The sequence below is a fragment of the Vicugna pacos genome, chromosome 32, assembly GCF_048564905.1.
Source record: "Vicugna pacos chromosome 32, VicPac4, whole genome shotgun sequence".
NCBI lineage: Eukaryota > Metazoa > Chordata > Mammalia > Artiodactyla > Camelidae > Vicugna > Vicugna pacos.
The window spans coordinates 6,088,033-6,107,586 of NC_133018.1; the positions used below are offsets into that span (position 1 = coordinate 6,088,033).

The following is a 19,554-nucleotide window of genomic DNA, read 5'->3' on the forward strand; positions in this document are numbered from 1 at the left end:
AGGGAATAGATGATGGCAGGTTTGTCCATATTTCACACTTATGAACCTGCCTGCTCCTCTTCGCCTGGCTCTACCCATCTGTCTTTGTCCCCGGCCTCTCATTTCATTTCACAGATTGGGCAGTAGGTTTTAGCAACGAGTTCTGAAGGTGGATTCCATGAGGGAAGCTTTGGGAAAGGAGGAGGAAGGAGAAGAAGTGGGTCAGCTCCCTGCAGAGAGGGGAGGACCGACAGGTTCAGGAGAAAGAGATGTCACAGACTCAGTGGTGGGTGGGTAAGAAGGGACCTCAGAGAGGAGGGGCAGGGAGAGATCCTAGGACAGAAGACAATGATGCTGGGGAGGCCTGCTCACAGAAAATGGCTGAGTCCAATCCCAATTATTAAGTTGGGTCTAGCGCAGAACCTAGTCATGGTAGCCAGCCTCCAAGACGCTCGCATGTTGGTGTTCACACCCTTGAGATGCTCCCTCCCACACTGAGCAGGGCTGACATGTGGAAACAATGGGCTATGCAGAAATGACAGAGTGTGACTTCCAAGGCTAATTCATAAAAGTCTTGAAGATTGCACCGTACACTCTCTCGGATCACTTGCTCTGGGGGAGGCCACCTGCCGTGTGATGTAGACACAGACATGCAGAGCAGAGCCTGAGAAGCTCACATGGCAAGGAACTGAGGCCCCCGGCCAATAGCCAGCACTGACTTGCCAGGTATGTGAGCGACCCACCTTGGAAGCAGATCCTACAGGCTCTGTCAGGCCATCAGGTGACCACAGTCCAAGCCACCATCTTGACTGCAGTGCTGTTGGAGACCCTGAGCCAGAACCAACCCCGCCAACCACTTGGTCCTGAATTCCTGACCCATTTGGAACCATGTGAGCCAATAAATGTTTATTGTTTCAAGCTGCTAAATTTGGGGGTAATTTATTCCATAGTAATTGGAAGCAGTCTAATGATCTAACTCCTTATTTGTGGAATTGTTGCCCAATATCCATTTGGTTTGCTGCCTAGACTACATGGTCCATGGGGCAGGATTCAAACCAGGTGCTCAGTTAACTGGCATTGCATGCCCCTGAGTGCCACCGACAGCCTCCTGCCTTACTACTTCAAGCAGGGCAAATGGGGTTAGTTAAGCAAGGAAAAGACTCTCGGATGGAGTGGGTGTGTGTCCTGGGGAGAGGGAAAGGGCTACAATTAGGATGACGAACCATCCCAGTCAGGGGACCTTCAGTGCCCAAACTGGGAAACTCTGGAGTAAACGGGAATGAGCTGGTCACCTTAGCTGGGGTGGGGGGGTCTCAAAGCTGCATTCCCAGTGAGTCGCCGCACTGATTCTCATAGCCGGAGGAGGGACATTCATCTCCCATCTCTCCCAGTCAGGGGTGAGAGCATGCTCCTGGAGTCACCTAGTGATGGAAAAGCCTCTTGGAAATGCCTAGACTCACAAAAGGAGGCTGCAGCTCAGCCCTTCCTCATTTTCTAAAAGTGGCCAGAAATACCAAAGATTTGGGGAGGACTCTCACCCTAGACCAGAAGGGTCAGCCCTTCCCCGTCCAGGGGTCCTGGCTTCCTGTGGCTTGACTGCCAAACACCCTCTACCATGCCACCAATTAGTTGCTCTGCAGCCTCTGTTCAAGTAATTCAGTGGCAGGTCACCAAGGCGGCCCCCTCCATTGTTAGACAAGTATTCCTTGTACTGAAAGAGAAGATGCGTCCACATCATCTCCACCCTCTGATGTTATTTGATAATTCGAACCCATTTCTCCCCGGGGGCCCTTTCACATACTATGTACACATTGCTTCCTCTGCCTGAAGCTCTCCTTGCCTTGCTCCCTTCTGGCAAATTCTCCCTGCTCAGCCTTTAAAGCTTAGGTACAAAGTCAGGCCGCCTGTGAGGCTGGGTGGAGATGGTCACACCCACCTCCACGCCTGCCACACTTTGTTCCTCCACCGCATGACACCAGTGACATCTTACTTGCTACACATCCATCTACCTGTCTGGGCTTTTCCTGAGTGGCTGCATCCAGGAACCCTCCAATCATGCTGACCCCAGAATGAGGAGCCCACTCCCTTTTAGTCCCTCAGATGAACCCAACGGGCAGCTGGGCTTGGCTGTGTCTCTAACCCCTCTTGGGACTCTTCTTTGCTAACACAGGGAGCAGGCCTCAGGCTCAGAGCCTTCTGCCTTGGCCACAAGGCACCAGCCATACTGTTACCCTCATTGCATTTATTTTGATGGTTCTGCCTGGGTATGATAGATGATTTGGGTTCTTCATTTATCACGATGATACACAGTTTCCTTTTTAAATAAATCATGCAAAGAATACATGTTCATTGTAGCAACTTTAGAAAACACAAGAAAAAAAATCGTAGTTCAAGCCTCACTTCCTTATAGAGGTTATCATTGACCCTCAAAGTCTATATAGGACCTTGCTTTTTCCCTATCCTTCTCTCTGCCATAAGTTCTCATAGCTCCCCATACTTCTTTATAGCCTGTATTGTAATTGGCAAAAATATGTTGTATATATTTTTCACTCCTCCAGTAAATATTTCATATGTCAGGCAGGAGAGGGGAGGGGAGGGGTAGGCCTAAGGCCTCTGCCCTGGAGGTCAGTACCAATTTGATTTTGTCTCACCCGCCAAGCCTTAAATCCCAAGAGGGCTAGGGGTGTGTTGTTTTGGCCACCTTTGGTGTCCCATAGCTTAGCACAGGGCCTAGCCAGGTGGCTTCAATATTTGCTGAAGGAATTATAGAATTAAAGCCTGCCCTAACTCCTCCACCCCAAGGCCACCTGGAGGGGACTACCAACAGCGTAGGCATCTGTGGTGGACATTCTTTTGGGGAGGAGTGGTGTACGCACATATCCAGTCTTTCTGGAAGCTCTTAGGCTCATGGGGTCTGCAGGCTCTTTGCTCCTGCTAAGGTCTGTGACTTGGGGGATTGCAGGCTGAAAAGGGATTCTTCTGGAAGTTAGGCAAAAGAGCTAGGCAGAGCAGAAGGGCGTGGGGCCCCAGAAAGCCAGGCAGAGGTAGTAGTAGGGATAGAAAGGGAAAACGAGGTGATGGAGAGAAAGCATCCCTGCAACCCGGAGCCTTGTCCATCTGTCTTAAATCGTTAGCAGTTTGTTCCTTTGATAATGTGACAAATGCTACATGTGGACTCCCCCCCACCTCCGCAGGAAAACACACAGGTGCACATACCTGAATAGGATTTCAGGGGTCTTACTGACCCTCTGCCGCTCATCCTTGAACACCCTGTTAAGAACCCCGATCATTGTTCAATGCTCCCATTTTACCGAGGTGGAAACTAAGGCCCAGAGTGGGCAAACGGTTTGCTCATGGTTACAGAGCAAGGCAGTAGCAGAGCTGCAGGGGCTCAGAGAACAAGCGCCCTGACCTCTACCCGGCATCTGCGTTTGGGGGATACACGGAGACAACGCCCACCTGCCCGGGTGCAGACGGAGGCGGGCGAGCCGGGCGAGCCGGCGGGGCGGGGCTTACTCACGTCCCGCCTCCGCTGCCGGGTTCGGGGGCGGGGCCTTCCTCCAACCTGCTCGGCTCCAACATGGCTCCGCGTCTGTGCAGCGTCTCTGCGGCGGCACGGCGGCTGCTGGGGGGCCCGGGGCCCCGTGCCCGGGATGTTGCGGCTGTGGCTGCGGCGCGGTACGAGCCGGGCCGGGCTGGGGCGGCGCGTGGGAGCGGGGCAGAGGTGTGGGCCAGGATCTGGGCCTTGGGGGATGGGCAGAGACTCGGGCTTGTTATCTAGGGGTTAGAGGCGGGGGCAAAATCTAGGCCTGGGGAAGAGCTCTGGGCCAAGAATGGGGGAGGTGGGCGTGGCATGCGCAGGGGCTTTGTCTTAGTGGGTGGCTCTGGACAGAGAATGAAAGATGGGGTGAATGGGAGGGGCAGGTCCTGGGTCCTGGAGAGTGGGAGCAGACAGAGGGCAGGAGGAATGGACGCTTTCCAGACCTTTGCGGTAAATTGTGAAACAGCACCCGCTGGGGGCTTCTAGGAGAGCCAGCTCCTCCCCCGGGAAGTTCTCGGGGGAAGAGATACAGGGAACAGTGGGAGATCCCCAAGGGCCATGGCTTCACAGATCCTTTGCTCCCCAACCCTGAACGTTACAAGTAGGGCAAAGGAGGCCTGAAAAGGGATGGGAGTTGCCCAAGGTCACTCCTCCAGCCGCCCCGTGGCAGCGCAGGGTGTGAACCCAGGTCTCCTGACACCCCTGTGCTCTTTGCACAACTGGTGGCCTCCTGGCAGAGGGAGGCTGGCTGGGCCGTGGGCTGAGCCTGGGCTTTTGTTTGATCCCTGCTCTGGCCTGAGGCAGGGCGGGGGCTCCCTCCTGGGTCTCCAGCGAGCCCTGTACTTCCCGCATCTCTGCACTTAACCACCCTGTACACACTGGCCTGCCTCTCCCACTAGACCATCACCTCATTTTTCTGTTTCCCCAGCCCCTGGCACAGGGCTCAGGACAGCATATGCATAAGAACATTTGCTAAAGTGAGGGCACCTGTCCCCCCACCTGTGGAAAGGAAGCAGGGGTCTGTCCTGCCCAGCAGCCCAGGTGTGAAGGGGCAGACTTCTCCTAGACCTAGCCCGTGTCTTGAGCAGTTTCTTTGCGAGCCCCTCATAATGTCAGAGCTAAAAGGGCTTTGGGGAGGTCATCTTCTGTGAGCCTCTTGTTTTCCAGATGAGGAAATTGAGGCTGGGGGCGGGACCTCCCTTCCCCAGGGTTACAGAATTGGTTGGTGGTAGAGCGCTTTGTGTGATGACTGTCCAGAGACCAGAAAAGGAGCCTGGGGCGTAGAGGCAGACTGCTCCTCACTTACCTGCTCCATGGCCTTGAATAAGGCACTGAACCTCTGTGATCCTTGGTTTCCTTCTCTGTAAAGTGGAGATGGTGATCCCTGCCGGGTTTATTTGCAGGATTGCTGTGAAGGGACTTGGATTAATACTTATCAAGTCCCTCAAGGACTTGCTGCTTTGAAATTACTTATGCTCTGGTCCCACCTTGGATACCTGGAACATCCTCTCCTGCCAACCTTCACTCTGCCCCGTATCTCTCTGGCATCACGGAAGGGGCCAGCAGCAGCCCCTCTGGCCTCTGAGCTTTGGGGGCTACTGGGGTGTACACAGTATGGGCTTTGACATCAGATGGCTCTGGATTGAATCCTCATGGCCATTGATGATTGCCCTGGAATGAGGCATCTCTCAGTCTCATTTTTCTCAAAAGCATATTGTGAGGATTAGTTCTTAGCACGTAGCTAGTGCTCAATAGACAGCAGCTGTTACTGCTTCACCAGTAACCCTGTTGTTAACAGGACTTTGTAGTTCTTGTGTTTCTTCTGAAGACACAGTTCTAGAACAGTAAGCAGAAACGTGGCCCCTTTTCTAAAGTCAGCCAACTCAATTCAGAGGAGTGTTTCCGAACGTGCATGGAGCCAAGCTTCTTTGTGCATAAATCTAGAACATTCTGAATCAGTTTCGTGTAGGGAGGCACCAGGCTGCTGCTGATCCCTTATGGCAGTGCAAATGTGTCTCTAAAGTTCTTGTCTGGGACAAATATTTATTGAGCAACTTCTATACCAAGAGCTTTGTGCTAGGTACCCTGGGGGATGGAACGACATGGCTTCCCATGTGGCTGGAGAGATAAGACACATTCACATGAAAATGATGAAGGAACTGAGGGGGAAATAGGAGAGGAGTTTTTATGGAAGGAGATGAACTGGTTTTCCTAGGCCTAAGAGGCATTCTTAATATAGTTTAAACACCAGAATCTTTGGTGTTTCTCAGATGATTTACTGAGATTACATTTTTAAAAAAGAAAGAAAAAAAGAAAAAGAAATTGGGACTATTTTAGAGCAGTGACTCTCAAATTTGAGTATGCCTCCAAATCCCTTGGTGAGCTTGTCAAAACCCAGATTTCCAGGCCTACCCCCAGAGGTTCTGTTGCAGGGTGTCTGGGATGGGACCTGAGATGTTCTAACAAATTCTCAAGTGATGCTAACGATAGAGAATCTTGGCTCTGTGGTCACCAGATTTAAAAGAGAATTGTCCCTGGAAAGCTTGGCAAAACAGATTAGAGCTCTATTCCCAGGTGGAGACATCCAGCCCTGGTTTTGTAGGCAATAGGGAGCCATAGAAGACCTTTGAGTGGAGGAATAGCATCACAAAAGTGATGCTTTACAAAATTGATGGGCAGTTTAGGAAAAAGAGTGAGAGAGTGAGAGCCAGGAGATCCATTAGGAATCTATTAGGAAGTTAGGTAGGAACAGTGGTATTAGCCATGCCTCTCTCTAACAGGCCCATTCCTAGTGCCCGTTTTACAGGTAAGGAAAATGAGGCTCAGAGAGATGAAGCTGAGCTGGGATTAGTCCTCGATTTGTCTTTGCTTGTAAGCACTAATTCTCCTGGTAGTGGTGAGGATGGAAAGGGCCCCTGAGTCCCAAGTCCACACTCTGAGCCAAGGCCTACCTTTTCTTTCCTTTCTTACCTCCCAGATTTCATCTGTTCCAGGCTCTGGGATACAGCAGGGATACACAGGACAGGCTAGATCCCTGTCCTCCCGGGGCTGTTTCCAGTGGGGGACCATAAACAAGGCACATAATAAACAAAAAATTCTATCACGTGTTAGAAGGAGCTATGAGAAAAGAGAGTGCAGGCTGAGAAGGGTTGGGGAGTTCATGGACAGAATGATGTAATCTCACTGAGAAAGTGCAATTGCAACTCTGGAAAAGGTGAACCTCCGGATGTTAGCTTCAAGTTCAGAGCCTTCTGTGGGATCTTCCTTGGACTTGTAGAAAAGATGTTTAGAGATAGGCTGCTCTTTTGACACCTGGAAAAGCTGAGACCCGTAGGCAGGAGAGATTAGAGAGTGGTGCGAAGAAACGGGAGCCCCTCGGAGCTCCTGGACCCCATCTCACTCCCCAGCCCCCCAGGTCCCAGGCTCTCTCTTCAGGCTATTTATCTTGGTCAGTTTTGATGTTAATAAATTACTCAAAACCCAGTCCTGGAACAAAGGTCTTGGTGGACAAATAGTAGGAGTTGCTGCACTCGCTGTCACCACCCTTCCCGGGGGAAGCTGCCTCTCTGCATTCAAACCAAAGGTCAGGTCCCTCTGCCAGTGACTTTGTTAGAAACACCTCCTTCAGGGCTGGAGGTGTATAGCTCAGTGGTAGACTGCATGCTTAGCATGCACAGGGTCCTGGGTTCAATCCCTAGTACCTCCATTAAAGAAAAAAAAAGAGAAGAAGATTTACTACCTCTGTCAGCCTAAAAATAATCCCTACTCCTGCTGGGGCTTTGTTTGGGTAGGGCAGTTATGATCTGACATGAGCTGGTGGTTGGTCCCCCTGCTTTGAACAAGGCACATCATTCATTCATTCATTCATTCTCACAGCAACCTAGCTGAGGTACACAGGGCAGCTATACTGGGCATTGAACCTAAGACCTCGTGCATGGTAAGCATGAGCTCTACCACTGAGCTGTACCCTCCCCCCTTCTATCTGCCTTTATCTGCCACATTTGCCCTGGAGATTTGGAGACTGGCCAGATCTCCTCCTCGGTAGAGCCTGCCCAGACTTCCAGGGGTCAAGTTCAGGCTCACTCAGCTGGGCTCTCCCAGAGACCTCTGGCTGTGACTGTGTTCCAAGATGCACTTCTTTTGTGACCTCCTCAAGGACTAAGCATATTTGTCTTGGGCTCTCCATTTGCGGGAGCTGGGATCGGGCCCAGGCCAGGAGTAGTGTGAACGCTGGGGAGGACGGTGAGTGCAGCCTTCTCGTCAGAAGGGACAGAAATTGCAAAGGAAGCATGGAGTGAAAGAGCCTGGTGTGTTCCGGGAGAGGCATACCTGGAGCACAGGATACACAGGTCCGGGGGGACAGGAGGGGAGGGGAGGCTGACAAGCTAGGTTGAGCCATCAAGGGCCTTGGACATCAAGCAGGGAGGGGGTTGGGGTTGATCCTCTTGGCAAGGAGCTGCAGTTGTGTGGTCTAAATGGAGGACCCCTTGGAAAGGGGTGAAGTGGAGGCAGGGAGGCTGGAGAGAGAGGTGGGAGGTGGAGCTGCCTCTCCTGGCCTCCTGAGGCTCTGCAGAGCTTCAAGAAGCAAACTGGGCAGCAGGATCTCTGTAGAAGGAACCAGGTCTGCTCAGCTGGCTCCAAAGACATGGAATCTTCTGGAGCTGCCATGAGATTCTGTGGCCCCATTCCCAGAAATGTGGGTCACCAGCCTGGGGGAGCAAGCGTCTCAGCAGATGGAAACATGTCCCCCTGAACTCCTCTGTCCTGCAGCTTCTATTCCAAGGACAATGAAGGTAGCTGGTTCCGCTCCCTCTTCGTCCACAAGGTGGATCCCCGGAAGGATGCCCACTCCACCCTGCTGTCCAAGAAGGAGACCAGCAACCTCTACAAGATCCAGTGTGAGTGGCTGCTGAGCTGGCTAGCCCACCATCCTGGAGCCTCTAGGAGCCCAGGCCCTGTGCGGCTCCCCCATCCCCCTCCCCACTTCACCTCCCGCTCTCTGTCCTCTGTTGCAGTTCACAGTGTGAAGCCCGAGTGTCTAGACGACTACAACAGCCTGACGTGAGCACCCTCCAGCCCCAGCCCCTGCTCGGGTGGGGGACTCTAGCCCAGCCCTGTTGTCCTTGCAGAGATCCAAGGGGTGGAGATTGCAGAGCCATGAGTCCTAAGGACATCTTGTGCGGCCTCTGCTGCTTAGACATGGGGAGCCTGAGGCCCAGCCCAGAGAGCCTGAGTTGGAAGCTTTATCTCAGGGGTCTGGTGGCGGGTGTGAGCCTGCTGTATCTCTGTGCCCTCCTCCGCTCTCAGGGAGGCTGTGCTGCCCAAGCTGCACCTGGATGAGGACTACCCCTGCTCGCTCGTGGGCAACTGGAACACATGGTACGGGGAGCAGGACCAGGCAGGTGAGCTGCCCACCTCCCCAGCGCCACTGCCACCCTCTCTCTCTGCACGGTGGCTCCCAGAGAGGTCTTCCTAAATGCAGTCTTCACTGTCCTGCTCAGCCGTCTGGGGGTCTCTGACCTTGGGGTGGCCCACGAGGCTCTTGAGTTCTTCCTTGCCCGGCCTCTGGCCTCATCTCACCAGGTCCTCCTGCTGGCCGAGCCATCCCACCTGGAACTTTCCGTTTTCTAGAAGGACAGCTTTTTCCATCTGGTTCCAGGCTGTTCATGCCGTCTTCGTTAGCCTGAAGCATTCTTTCTGCCTTGCCTGCTTTTCCTGGCTCACTCCACTATTCATCTTTTATTCTGGTATAGACATCACCTCCTCCTGGAGGCTTCCTCTGATTTCCTCCACCCACGCTGGGTGAGGCACCTGTTCTTGCTCCACAGTCCCCAGGACTTGCCTCTTCACAGCCCTGATCATGTGTCCTGTTCTGTCAGTCTCCCCATGTAAGTGGTAAGTTCTAGGAGGGTGGGGCCCCTACCTGTCTTTCTTCACCCCTGAATCCCCACTGTGCAGCACATATTTGTGGAATAAACAGGGATTCTGGTGTGAGCTGGCTCCTTACAGCTTCCCAGGGCTGCCCCCAGCATGCCCCATCCCACCCCAACATGTCCACTTCAGCTGGCACCAGCTGTGAGGACCCACACATGAACTGAATCACTCACAGCATCCCAGCCACTCAGATGGACCTTGGCATTTTGATCTGCATGGTCCAGGAAGCTAGCCAGTAGTTACATATGCCAGTAGTTAAATATGTAGCTATTTAAATTTAAATTGGGTAAAGTTAAATAAAATGAAAAATTCAGTTCCTCAGTCACACCAGCCACATTTCAAGTGCCCACTAAAAGAAACATGAGGCTCGTGGCTGCCATCTTGGACCGCATAGCTGTGGAACATTGCCACCGTAGTAGAAAGTCACTTTGGACAGTGCTGATTAGACTGCACACAGCAGAGGGAGGTCTTCTGGAGCAGCCCGGATAGGGGGTCCTCTACACGTCTCTTGAACACTCCCAGAAGCCAGGAGCTCACTCCCTCATATGCCAACCTGTCTCACCCTTCAGTAGCTCAGATCCTTCGTATTTGTCTAGGGGCTGGGATTGGGCCTGCCCAACCGACCCTTTGGGGAACCTTCCTCCCTTGGCTCCCAAGCACAAGACTGTTTCTTTCTTCTCTTCCACACTAACGAGGTTTCTTTATTATTGGAAGGTGTATTAGGGCTTTCCTAGCACTGCCATAACAAAGTACCAGTTACCAGGGGGCTTAAAGCAACAGAACTCTATTCTCTCATGTTCCAGAGCCCACAAGCCTGAAATCAAGGTGTTGGCAGCGCCATGCTCCCTCCAGGGCTCTAGGGGAGAATCTTTTCTTGCCTCTTCCAGCTTCTGGTGGTTGCTGGAAATCCGTGGCATTCCTTGGCTCACGGATGCGTCGCTCCAATCTCTGCCTCCTTAGTCACGTGGTGTTCTCCCTGGGTGTCTGTCTTCACATGGTGTTGCCCTCTGAGTCTGGGTCCCAATCTCCCTCTTCTTGTAAGGACATCAGTCATTAGGGCCCACCCAATGTGACCTTGCCTTAGCTCGATTATATCTGCAAAGACCCTACTTCCAAAAAAAGTCACATTCTGAGGTTTGAGCCAGGTATGTACTTGGGGGTGGGGTGGGGACACTCTTTAACCCAGTACAGAGGCTGTGATAAAAAATGTGAATGGTACAAAGAGTTTTCCATGAAAAGTAAGCCTTCCTCCTGCCCGTGATGCCCAGGCCTCAGTTTCAGGCTGCAGACTTCCCCCCATTACATACATACCTAGCCAGGTTTGGGGTAAGCAGGGCAGGGTCCCGCAGCCCCCTGACCTGTACCTTCCTCCCACCCTCAACAGTGCACTTGTGGCGGTTCTCAGGCGGCTACCCAGCCCTCATGGACTGCATGAACAAGCTCAAAAACAACAAGGTACGTCGGCACCCATGTGGCAAACCTCTCTGGGTACCGGTTCTGGTTCAGCCTCCGCCACTGCATGGGACGCACTTCCAGGGTTGGAGCACTTCCTGGCCGCTATACCCGAACTGCTGTGCCCACAGGAGTACCTGGAGTTCCGAAAGGAGCGGAGCCAGATGCTGCTGTCCAGGAGAAACCAATTGCTTCTCGAGTTCAGCTTCTGGAATGAGCCACAGCCTAGAGCCGGCCCAAACATCTATGAGCTGAGGACGTACAAGCTCAAGGTGCCTCCCCCGCCAGGTCCCTACCTGCCTCCCACCTTCCCTGCAGCAGTGCTGCTTTCCAGGTACCCGGAGGTGGGCAGGCCTTGTGCCCCAGCATCTAGACTGGGGCTTCTGGCCTATCCCTCCTGCCAGGCTCAGAACACAGGTGTGTGCACACGTGTGCAACTGGGTGCGAGTCAGGGCCCCTGAATGAGGCAAAGCAGCCCCTGGGGCTGGGGAGATGTGACAGTTTCCCATCTTCACCCAATAGTGATGCTTGAAATCCCAGGTGGGGCTCATTCCCACCTTCTCCTCTGGTTCTCTTTCAGCCAGGAACCATGATTGAGTGGGGGAACAACTGGTGAGTGGCAGTTCCGGGAGTTGGGGTGGGGGACCCTGCCTACCTGCCCCTCCAAGGCCCCTGGTGGGTCACCTTCCCCAGGGTGCTCTGGCAGGGAACCTGGCATCCTCTGCGCCTCATGGATCCAGGAGAAGGTGATGGTCCAGCCAGGGGGTGGGGACTCTCTAGAGGATGGTGGTAGCACACCTAGGCAGTGGCTGCACCTCCATCTCCCTGTTACCCGATCACTGCTGAGAGCTGAGGGCCCAACCTCAGGCTTCTCCCTTGATGTGCAACTGAGAAACCAGCCTGGGGACACCTCACAGGGCCCTCTGCACTGGCCCTGGCCTCTGCCCCACACTCTTCTGCCATCCCTAGGGCTCGGGCCATCAAGTACCGACAGGAGAACCAGGAGGCAGTGGGCGGCTTCTTCTCGCAGATAGGAGAGCTCTACGTGGTGCACCATCTCTGGGGTAGGTGGGGGACCCTCCAGGAGCCCTCTGTGGTCCCCTTTCTCCACTGTCACTCTACATCGACAGTGGGAATACATCAGTGCTCTTATGGAGTTTATGTCCTAGGAGAGGGAGACACTACCTCCAACATAAACTAACAAAAATGATAATTTCAGATTGTTACAAATACTGAAGAGACAGGGAGAAATAATGAAGAAAAACATTGGTACCTTCATTGGCTTGGATAGACGAAGAAGCCCTCTCTAAGGAGGTAAAATGTAAACTCAGCTAAAGGATGAGGAGTCAGCTGTGAGTTGCCAGGGAAGGGTGTTCCAAGTAGAAGGAACAACATGTGCAAAGGCCCTGTGGTAGGGAAGAACCTTCAGGGTTTTGAGGAGTGCTAAGGAGGCTGGTGTGGAGAGGGTAGAGAAGAGAGTTGGGAGGTAGGGGTGGCTAGATTAGGCTGGGCCTTGAAGGCCATTGGGTTGAGTTGAGATTTATTCTAAAGGCAACAAGAGACTGCTGCAGCCTTTTAAGCAGCATGATGTGACCTGATTTGTGTCCTAATATGATTCCTCTGGCTGCGTGTGCTTTGTTGAGAGCACTTTGTAGGGGAGCAAGAGAGGGAGTGGGGCATCAGGAGGTGGTTATACTAGTTCAGGTGGGAGAGGATGGCAGCCTGGCCTAAGGTGGTGGCTGTGAGGATGCCGAGAAACCCACAGATTCATTGGTCTGGAGGTGGAACTAGTGGGACCGGTGGGTGAATTGTCTGTGTGGGGCGAGGGAGGGAGCGAGGACTCCAGAACTCCCAGACAGGATCCTGCTTGAGCAGCTGTGTATCGCTTGCTGAGACCCTTGAAGGAGCAGGTTGGAGAGGTCAGGAGTATAATTTTGGTCCTTGGAAGTGTTATATTTGAGACGCTGACACATCTGAGTGGATATGTCAAGTGGACATCAGATATATGAGTCTAGAGCCCAAGGAAGAGTTCTGGGCTGGAAATAGACATTTGGGAGTTGTCAACAAGTGTACTAATTGGATGAAATTGTCAAAGCAGGCAGTGTTTGCTAACATCTGGAGGTATCCGGGGAGGAAGAGACTGCAGGGCAGTGTTCGGAGCAGTGGAAGGAGGGCCCCGTGCTGGGTACAGGATCAGATCCTCTGTGCCCAAGGAATGAGTCTATGCCTTCCCCACAGCCTATAAAGACCTGCAGTCCCGGGAGGAGACCAGAAACGCTGCCTGGAGGAAGAGGGGCTGGGATGAAAATGTCTACTACACAGGTGAGGTCAGCTGGGTTCTTGGAGGTCATCTGCCAGGAGCCCCATCTGAGGATGGAATCCCCTCTGCAAGGAGATCTAGCCTCCCTTGACTACCTCCAGTGATGGGGAACTCACTTTCAAGACAATGAGTTACTAGGTTCCTATCTTGGTGGCATGTTCCACATGATGCAGGCCATCCTAGGTGAGCTCTCAGGGTCAGTAACACAGCCAGGCAGTCCCTGCCTCAGCAGTGTCATCCTTGAGCACACAGTGTCACCTTGGGCATGGTTCTTAGCCTCACTGATGCTGTTTTCCATCTGTAAGATGGCGCTGGTGATGGTGCTCCCCAGAGGGCTGGAGGGAGGGTTCCGGGAGCTAATTGATGACGAGTGCTTTGCTCAGACTCTGGCCCACAGAAAGCACACAGTGGTTTTTTTTCAAGCAAGTTTTTTGCTTAGTGTTCACCGCTTTGCTGGGATCCCTGAGAACCACCTGGAGTCAGTAGGTGCTGATAGAGCCCTCAGTGTGTGCCGGGGACAGTCGTGGGCGGCAGGGTTGGGAGGTGAAGGATGAACAGAAACCTATCCCCGCCCTTAAGGAACTTATAGCTGAGTTTCCACACTTACCAACTGGTGTGCGGGCGAATGCGTCTCCTGAAGGAGTCAGCAGGAGCCTCGCTCTTCAAAGCATGGTGACAGTGTCAGCATCCCCTGGGAGCTTGTTAGAGATGCCGAATCTCAACCCCCTCACTCCTCTCAGTAAATCAGAATCTGCGCTTGAACAGGGACTGTAGGTAATTTATAAACATGGTAAAGTTTAACAGCTCTGAGCGGGAGGAAAGAGTCTGACCTACTTGGTGACCTTGGGCTGACCCCCTCTGGACTGCAGTGTCCCCATCTGTAAAATGAGTCAGTTCAACTAAATTGGTGTTTTTCAAACCTTAGCCGCTTAAGGACACTCTTCCAGTTTACTTTTGCTACAATTATTTTCCAGATATTTTTCTTTGAATCTCCCTACTTTGGTCTTCACCCAGCTTTGTCCTACGCAGTAATACATGCGAAATCACTTCTTAACTATGCTAGTTATTTTTTCACATACACAGGGAAACAAATGTATAATTATGAACAAATTTTAAGTCACATTTCATCACAACCTAAGACCCCTCATATCCCACAATTTGGGAGACCTGGTGCTCTCCATGGGTCATTCTGGGAGAGCAGTGGGGTTCTCCCTGTCTCAGCATCCCAGGCCTCCTCCTTCAAAGGCCAGTTTGGGGTGTTGGCTCGCCTAAGCCCCCTCCTTGACCTCTGCCTCTCTCTCTGCAGTCCCCCTGGTGCGACACATGGAGTCTCGGATCATGATCCCTTTGAAGATCTCGCCTCTCCAGTGATGCTGCTGCTGCCTCCACCTCCTTCTCCCTACTCCCTCAGGGTAGCCACGGACAGAGGAGTTCCCGGTCCTGCTGTTTTGGTTTTCTCTCGGATCCTGTGGACTCTGGGGGGTAGTGCTCAGCTCAGACAAGAGGGAGCTGAAGGATAATGGGTTTCTGAGGACTTACAGTCTGCCCAGACCCTGCCCATCTTCCCCGCCCACCGCTTCCCCTGTGCTAGAAGCAGGGTTTTTGTTGTTGTTGTTGTTGCTTTTTGTTGTTGTTGTTGTTTTAGAAGCAGTTTTTAATTTCTCTGAATGAAGAACAGTAACCTTTTATATCTTTTCACATTCCCCCCTAAGATTCTTCATCTTAAGGCCACCAGTCTACGGTCATCATCCTGGAAATCCTCAGTTTAGCTTTAATTGCACAAAGGGTAGTGTGTCCAGTGGCTAGAGGTGGGATGGGAAGGGAGGAGATCAGACCAGGCCAGGCTCTCAGGAATTCCCTGGTCTCCACTGGGCTACCCACTTGCTGGACAGTCTGAGCCAAGACCCTCCAGCTGGAGAAAAGCCTAGAACTGCCTCAAGAAACAGAAGGGAAAACTGTCAAGTTAGCAAAGTCATCAGGACCTCTATATATTCCACCCAGAAAGGCTGGGAAAAGGAATGGGAGCTGGGAAGGATCTGGGGAGGGAAACAGAACAAGAACCAAGAATGTAGAACTTAGAACTCAGAACTTGGGCTTGAACTGTAGAATCTGGAATACAGAATTGGGAAGATAGAATAGGGGTGACAAAAGACCACTTGGGAAGGAATTCCTAATATAAGATACTTGTAGAGAGGACCATCTCTTTCTCCTCATGTAATGAGGTTGAGAACTTGACTCATTCCAGCCCTTTTGTGCAGGGAGTGTGTCCGGCCCTCCCTACTTCCCTCCTGCAGGCAAAGCTATGGGCTATGTCCTGTATTTCCTTCACCCTGCATTCCTTTACTCCCTCTTCACATTTTATCAGCCCAACCCTCATTCTCCTGGGCCATAGGATATGTGGAGTGGGGTCAATGACTTTGTAGGGGAGCTTCTTCAGTGACCCTCACAGCTCATGAACCTCTGGGTAGCTTGATTCTGCCTCCCTTTCAGGAAAATTTGTGCTGGAGTCGCTGATGGAACCAATTAAATATTTACTATAAAGCACGGTGTCTTTTCTTCATTTGCAAGGAAATTTGGCAGGTGCCTGATGCAGGGCCAGTTTCCCAGGCCCACCTGGCTGGTCTGCCCCACTGGAGGGTATCGTGTTTCCTGAGCTGGCAGGGAGGGCCTCCCGGTATGGCAGAAAGAACTGCATTGCATAACCAGGGATTCAGGACATCTGTTTTTCTACCTCCAGATAAGTAGGGTTTACACCAAAAGCCCTGAACCTTGCATGTACCATTCATACCAGGGGCAGAAAACACTAGTGAGTTGTGACTCTGCCTTGAATAAATCAGGCCCCAAAGGGGGACATCACTAATGCACCTGTGGGGAAAAAAATAAGTGTAAGGTGGAATTAATGCTCTCCCTGACTTGCTGCCCTCACTAGTGTGGGATGTTAGGGTGGAAATGAAGGTTTAGAATGCAGGTTATGGAAACAAATCCACAGGGGTCCAAATCTTGTCACTACCACGCTCCTGTGTTGTCCTGGGCGTGGGACAAACTCATTCAACAAGTACTTGGCTGAGGGTCTACTAGTTGAAGAAAGAATGAGCGAGGCACATAAGAGTCTTCGCCCTTCCAGCCTTGATTCCTGGGTTTCAGAGCGCAGCGCGAGGCTACTGGCCGGCTGGGGAACGCCCTGACAACCCACGTACTGGCCGCTCCCTTTCCCCTCGGCCGCCCAGCCGCTGCCTGCACCCCTTGCCGGTGGGTTGGGACCCTCCGCGGTTGCTTCCGGCCCCCGCGCCCCACTTCCGGTCGGCCGCTCCTTCCTTCCGCTTCTCTATGGTGCGCGGGCTGCAGTGTCCATGACGCCGGAAGCGGCTCGTTCCCCGGGACAGGTTCTAGGAGCCGTGAGGTGAGGAGGGGGCCGGGGTGGCGGGGCCGCGCTGCAGAGCGGGGCGGGACAGGGAGGGGCGCGCCGGGACTGAGGTGCGGTCCCCTGAGGGCGTCGCCGGGCTGGAGTCCGACCCAGTTCTCCGTCCTCATTCCGCGAGGACCCTGGCTGCTCACCGCCGCGCTCTCAGTTTCGTCCTGTGGAAAATGTTGGCTGCAGCCTCGTCAGGCCCCACAGTGCAGCCTTTAAATGACCGCGACGACGGTGACAGTGGCGATAGCAGCTCACGTTTACTGTGCGTGTGTGTGCGCCAGGCACTATTTACTGTGATGCTAAAGTCAGGTTTTCCCACACTTCACGCCTTTCTGGTCCCATCTTTGTGGGTTTTGCGAAAGCAACTTACCGCGTACGGCTGTTTACTAGAGGTTTTTAACCGAGTCACTTTTTAAATTTAAATTGATTTAAAAGAAAAGTTTAAGTCTTTACCATAAATAGAAAGCTTCTTTCACTTGTTCTATTCCGAAGGTAATGATAAAATTTTAATGTATTTAATATGAAAACAGGTCCTTGTTAATAATTGTGGCTAGATTTCATTGTCAAAGGCTCTGAGACAGAGTCCTTTTGTTAACAAAGGAATGTTGGCATTTGTAGATGTTAAAGGCAGATTCGATAAATGAGACGTTCTTGAGACAATCAGAAGTTTCTAAAAACAATGGAAAGGGACTGACTTTCTCCTTAGGTGTTGAGCAATGTCAGTCACCCATGTGTCATTAAAAGCCCCACTCCCATGTCCTCTTCCTCACCTTCCCCAGTGGAGTGCCTCCTGTGTTCATGTCCACAACAACCCCTGGTAGAGATGGCTGTTCTGATCTGTGAGGAAACAGACCCAGAGAAAAGTGAGGGGACTTGTCCCAGGGCTCAAGGGGCGGAGACTCCAAGACAGGGCTTCTCTGAGTCTACTCTGATGAGGTCCTGACTCCCTCAGTAAGCGTTGGTGACATTCACTAGGAGAGGGGGAGAGTGTTGCCCACTTCTGGGGCCTCTGGTCACAATCAGTAGAAGTGACAGATGGAGGCTGCTTTGTGACCCTAGAGCCCCATGAAATTAGATTCTGTTCTTTTAAATTTTGGGGTCAACCAGGGAGTTGATGGCATTACCAGATAACATGGTGGCAAAACCATAAGACACAGTAATGTAGTTGTCAAGAGCACTGATGTGGCATGGCTTTAGCGTACTAGCCATGTGACCTTGGGTAAGTCATTCACCTTCCTGACACTCAGTGTTCTCATCTGTAAAATGGTACTTGTTTGTATCTGAGAGCATCCCTGTTATAAGGACCAAATGAGAACATACCCATGAAGTGCTTAAATCGAGGTCCAGCACACAACGATCAATCAGTAGTATTGCGGCTTACATGCCTGACTGAGAAGTTTGGTCAGTGGGGTGGTAGTGGTGCCCTTAAAGGAGGTGGAGTTGGAGAAGATGAGTTCATTTTGGACAGGCTGAGAGATGATCCCCCTTTTTACAGAGGATTAAACAGGCTTGGGAAAGATTGAGTGACTTTTCTTGAGTTGCTGAGAGTATAAGCGGCCAGAACTGCTAGTTAGACTTCAGTTATCCTGACTCCAGGAAAATCTTCAGTTCCAACTCTGGAAAAGCTCAGATGTTTTCTCCTTTGAACAGGTCTCTGCTGTTTCCTCCTGAATTCACCAAACAGCCATGTCATCAGAATCGAGCAAAAAACGGAAGCCCAAAGTGATCCGAAGTGATGGAGCTCCATCTGAAGGGAAGCGTAATCGTTCTGAAACTGAACAGGTGAGATCAGCCAGGGCTGCCGTGCTGCTGAGAAATTGCCGCTCATGGCCGAGTACCTGACTGTGGGTTTGCAGTAGCTGAGGGTCACATTCACAACCTCCCAGGTGGCCTCTGCTTGACCAGATGCCTGGAATTCCCTTGCCTATTTGAAACCTGAGTATCCATGTTACATTTAGCTGCAGCATCCCAAGAACCACCAAGCCTATATTAGGCATGATTAGTGCCTGAACAAAGAATGTCTTCTAGTATAATGTGTGTCTCTAGTTCTCCTGATGGTCAGAAAAATGCAGTCCATCTGCAGCATGCCACTAGAGCTCTGGGGATGTGGCATCCCTGGGTTGCTGCCAAGACAGTACCAGAACCATGTACCCTCTTGTGTGGCCTGAGTGTTCGTGTTCAGCAGGTTCTTTTCCTTTTGTTGTTTCTCTGTCCTGGAATTTGTCAAGCTAATTTATGATGTAACAGTTTGATTGGTTGGTTATATTTTTTGTTTGTTTTTTAAATGAGAATAGAGCAACACAGCTTAAATTTAAATAGAAGAGAATGCTTTCCTCAGATTTAGGAAATTAAGATTAATAAAGAACCTTATCCTTGGGGGACCATTGATTCTGATTCACTCTCTTTTTTGTTGTTAAATTGAGGTATAATTGACATATAACATTATATTAATTTCAGGTGTACAACATAATCATTGATACTTATTTTGTGATCACTGCAGTAAGTCTAGTTAACATCCGTTACATTACATAGTTACAGAATTTTTTTTCTTGTGATGAAAACTTTCAAGATCTACTTTCTTAGCAACTTTCAAATATACAGTACAGTATTATTAACTGTAACTGACTCTCTCTTAAAGAGATATGTTCTGTTTACTCCAAAGGCTGGGAGCCAGTTAGGATGTTTTAGTAGTTTCTACAAAAGGATATTTAGTTTCTACAAAAGCTTAATTTGACCATCTACATCTTATGAATTCTGGTTCGTCTATATGTAACCATTTTGATGGAGATCTGTATTGGGATGGGAAATTACACTAAATAGCATGAACAATGTGATACCATTTTATTTAAAAATAAAATTTGTATTTATCTGCCATATTAATAATGAAGTTATTTCAGGCTGGGAGGTGAGATTATA

At 51.3% G+C, this 19,554-nt stretch overlaps 2 protein-coding genes across 3 annotated transcripts in view; both read left to right on the plus strand.

Annotated features, from left to right (window-relative positions):
• The first annotated feature begins 3,524 nt into the window (after positions 1–3,524).
• Positions 3,525–15,770, plus strand: NIPSNAP1 (nipsnap homolog 1). Its single transcript, XM_072953002.1, has 10 exons — positions 3,525–3,657; positions 8,291–8,418; positions 8,536–8,581; positions 8,828–8,922; positions 10,839–10,909; positions 11,038–11,178; positions 11,487–11,518; positions 11,876–11,970; positions 13,145–13,228; positions 14,533–15,770. The coding sequence occupies exons 1-10, from the start codon at positions 3,560–3,562 to the stop codon at positions 14,595–14,597; spliced, it is 855 nt and encodes a 284-aa protein (XP_072809103.1). The 5' UTR covers positions 3,525–3,559; the 3' UTR covers positions 14,598–15,770.
• Positions 15,771–16,482: 712 nt separating this feature from the next.
• THOC5 (THO complex subunit 5) overlaps positions 16,483–19,554 on the plus strand; it is a 28,860-nt gene continuing 25,788 nt past the window's right edge. For both annotated transcript variants that reach the window (XM_006213531.4, XM_006213532.4), the window contains exons 1-2: positions 16,483–16,626; positions 18,289–18,420. In XM_006213531.4, the coding sequence (XP_006213593.1) occupies positions 18,325–18,420 (96 nt within the window). In that variant the 5' untranslated portion in view covers positions 16,483–16,626; positions 18,289–18,324. The remainder of the gene's footprint in view (positions 16,627–18,288; positions 18,421–19,554) is intronic.